This window comes from Pterocles gutturalis, unplaced genomic scaffold (genome assembly GCF_000699245.1).
Source record: "Pterocles gutturalis isolate BGI_N339 unplaced genomic scaffold, ASM69924v1 scaffold12065, whole genome shotgun sequence".
NCBI classification, from domain to species: Eukaryota; Metazoa; Chordata; class Aves; order Pterocliformes; family Pteroclidae; genus Pterocles; species Pterocles gutturalis.
Window position 1 is genome coordinate 1,090 of NW_010138326.1, and position 1,557 is coordinate 2,646.

Sequence of the window (1,557 nt, forward strand, 5' to 3'; positions counted from 1 at the left end):
CCGCGCGAGGGCTGAGCTCTCGGGCTTTGCAGCCCTGGTTCTGCTGAGCACGTGCAGAGCGCTCTGAGGTTTCTTCTCTCTGTTTTTGCCATCCCGAGCACAGCGTTCCCTGTGTAGGTGCAAATGCTTCATACAAAATAAAGCCCCACTTAATTATTTCCCTGGTATTTCTGAGCAGCATGGGAACCATGAGTGAATTTTCAGCCAGGGCTGGGTTCCTGCCCTGCTCAGGGTTACCTGGGAGCTCAAGTGCTGCTCCCTTTGGTTTTCTGCTGCCCGTGCTCAAGAGCTGTGTCCCGGCTGATTCAGACAGAACAGGAGACCACGACAGCACAGCACAATTAATTCCTCGCCTGCCTGCGGCTCAGGCAACAATTTTTGGTGGTTCCCATCCTGTAACTTATCTTCATGGAAATGATTCAGATAATCCACCTCCAATTATCGGATGAAGCCGTTTTATAGCCGCCCTGGTCAGGTGGAGGGTCTGAAGTCATCGGGGCGAGATGGCATTGCCAAAGCTTCCGCCGTGGCTCAGCCGTGAAGTCACGGGGCTGTTAACCGCAACGTGCAACCTCAGGCTTAAAGCAGCCATGGGAATCGGGAGAACCGGTGTCGCCAACGTGGCTCCAATTTTTAAGAGCTCCAGGAAGACGCTGACCTTCGTAGGGCAGCTCCTAACCACGGGGAGATGGAGTGGGGCACTGTAGAGGTTGAGGAGGGAAATCAAGCCTCGTAGACCCAGCAAAGCTCATGTAGATAAAAGTCAAAATGAGGTGCTTGGACCTCCAAACAGCAGTGAGCTGCAGGAGGATTTGCTGGACTGAACCAGGACAACGGAGAAGCTGTAGAGCTGGAAACCTCACAGGGAAGGGCGAGAGCTCCTCCACCACGTCTGGTGTCCCAGCAGCGGGAGCATTTGCATGAGAAAAGCCTCTAAAGTCTCCCTTGTGCTGACACCCTGGGTGCGGGCAGGAGCAGAGCCCTGTGACAAGTTCAGACCTGTGTTCTGTGTTGCAGGAAACAGCGGCTTGGGGAAATACCATGGCAAGTTCACCTTCGACACCTTCAGCCACCACCGCGGCTGCCTGCACCGCACCATGGGGCTGGAGGCCCTCAACGCCCCCCGCTACCCACCCTACAGCCAGCAGAAGCTGGGGCTGCTCTCGGCCGCCTTCGAGATCAAGCGCAAGGGCATGTGCACCCTGCTCTGAGCGCGGCCCCGTGCCGCTCACGGACTGGGGACAGGGACTTTCCACCAAAACCATCCTCCCCAGGAGGCTGGGACCCACCTCTGCCCTGTGCCTGATGCACTTTGGGATGGACATCTCCTCCTGCACACTCGCTCCTCCCCAGCTGCCTCTGGTCCAGACTGTTTGCCAGGACACATCTGAAAGAGCAAAAATTCTTTTTCTCACCCCATACCTCCCTTCCCAGCAGAGGAACGGTCCCTGCGAGGCTGAGGACCGTCCGTCAGCCCTATCTCCCATCAGACCTTTCCTTCTGGATGAGCCTCACTCTCCTTCCTCTCCATGCCGGCTCTTGCTTTTTCCTCCGTGT

The 1,557-nt window shown here is 56.6% G+C and overlaps 1 protein-coding gene across 1 annotated transcript in view; it reads left to right on the forward strand.

Moving 5' to 3' along the window:
- Positions 1-1,211, forward strand: part of LOC104468730 (aldehyde dehydrogenase family 3 member B1-like) — a gene marked incomplete at its 5' end in the record, with an annotated part of 2,285 nt that extends 1,074 nt beyond the window's left edge. Inside the window, one exon of the mRNA XM_010082960.1 lies at positions 1,018-1,211. Coding sequence (XP_010081262.1) covers positions 1,018-1,211 — 194 coding nt within the window. The remainder of the gene's footprint in view (positions 1-1,017) is intronic.
- Positions 1,212-1,557: the final 346 nt, after the last annotated feature.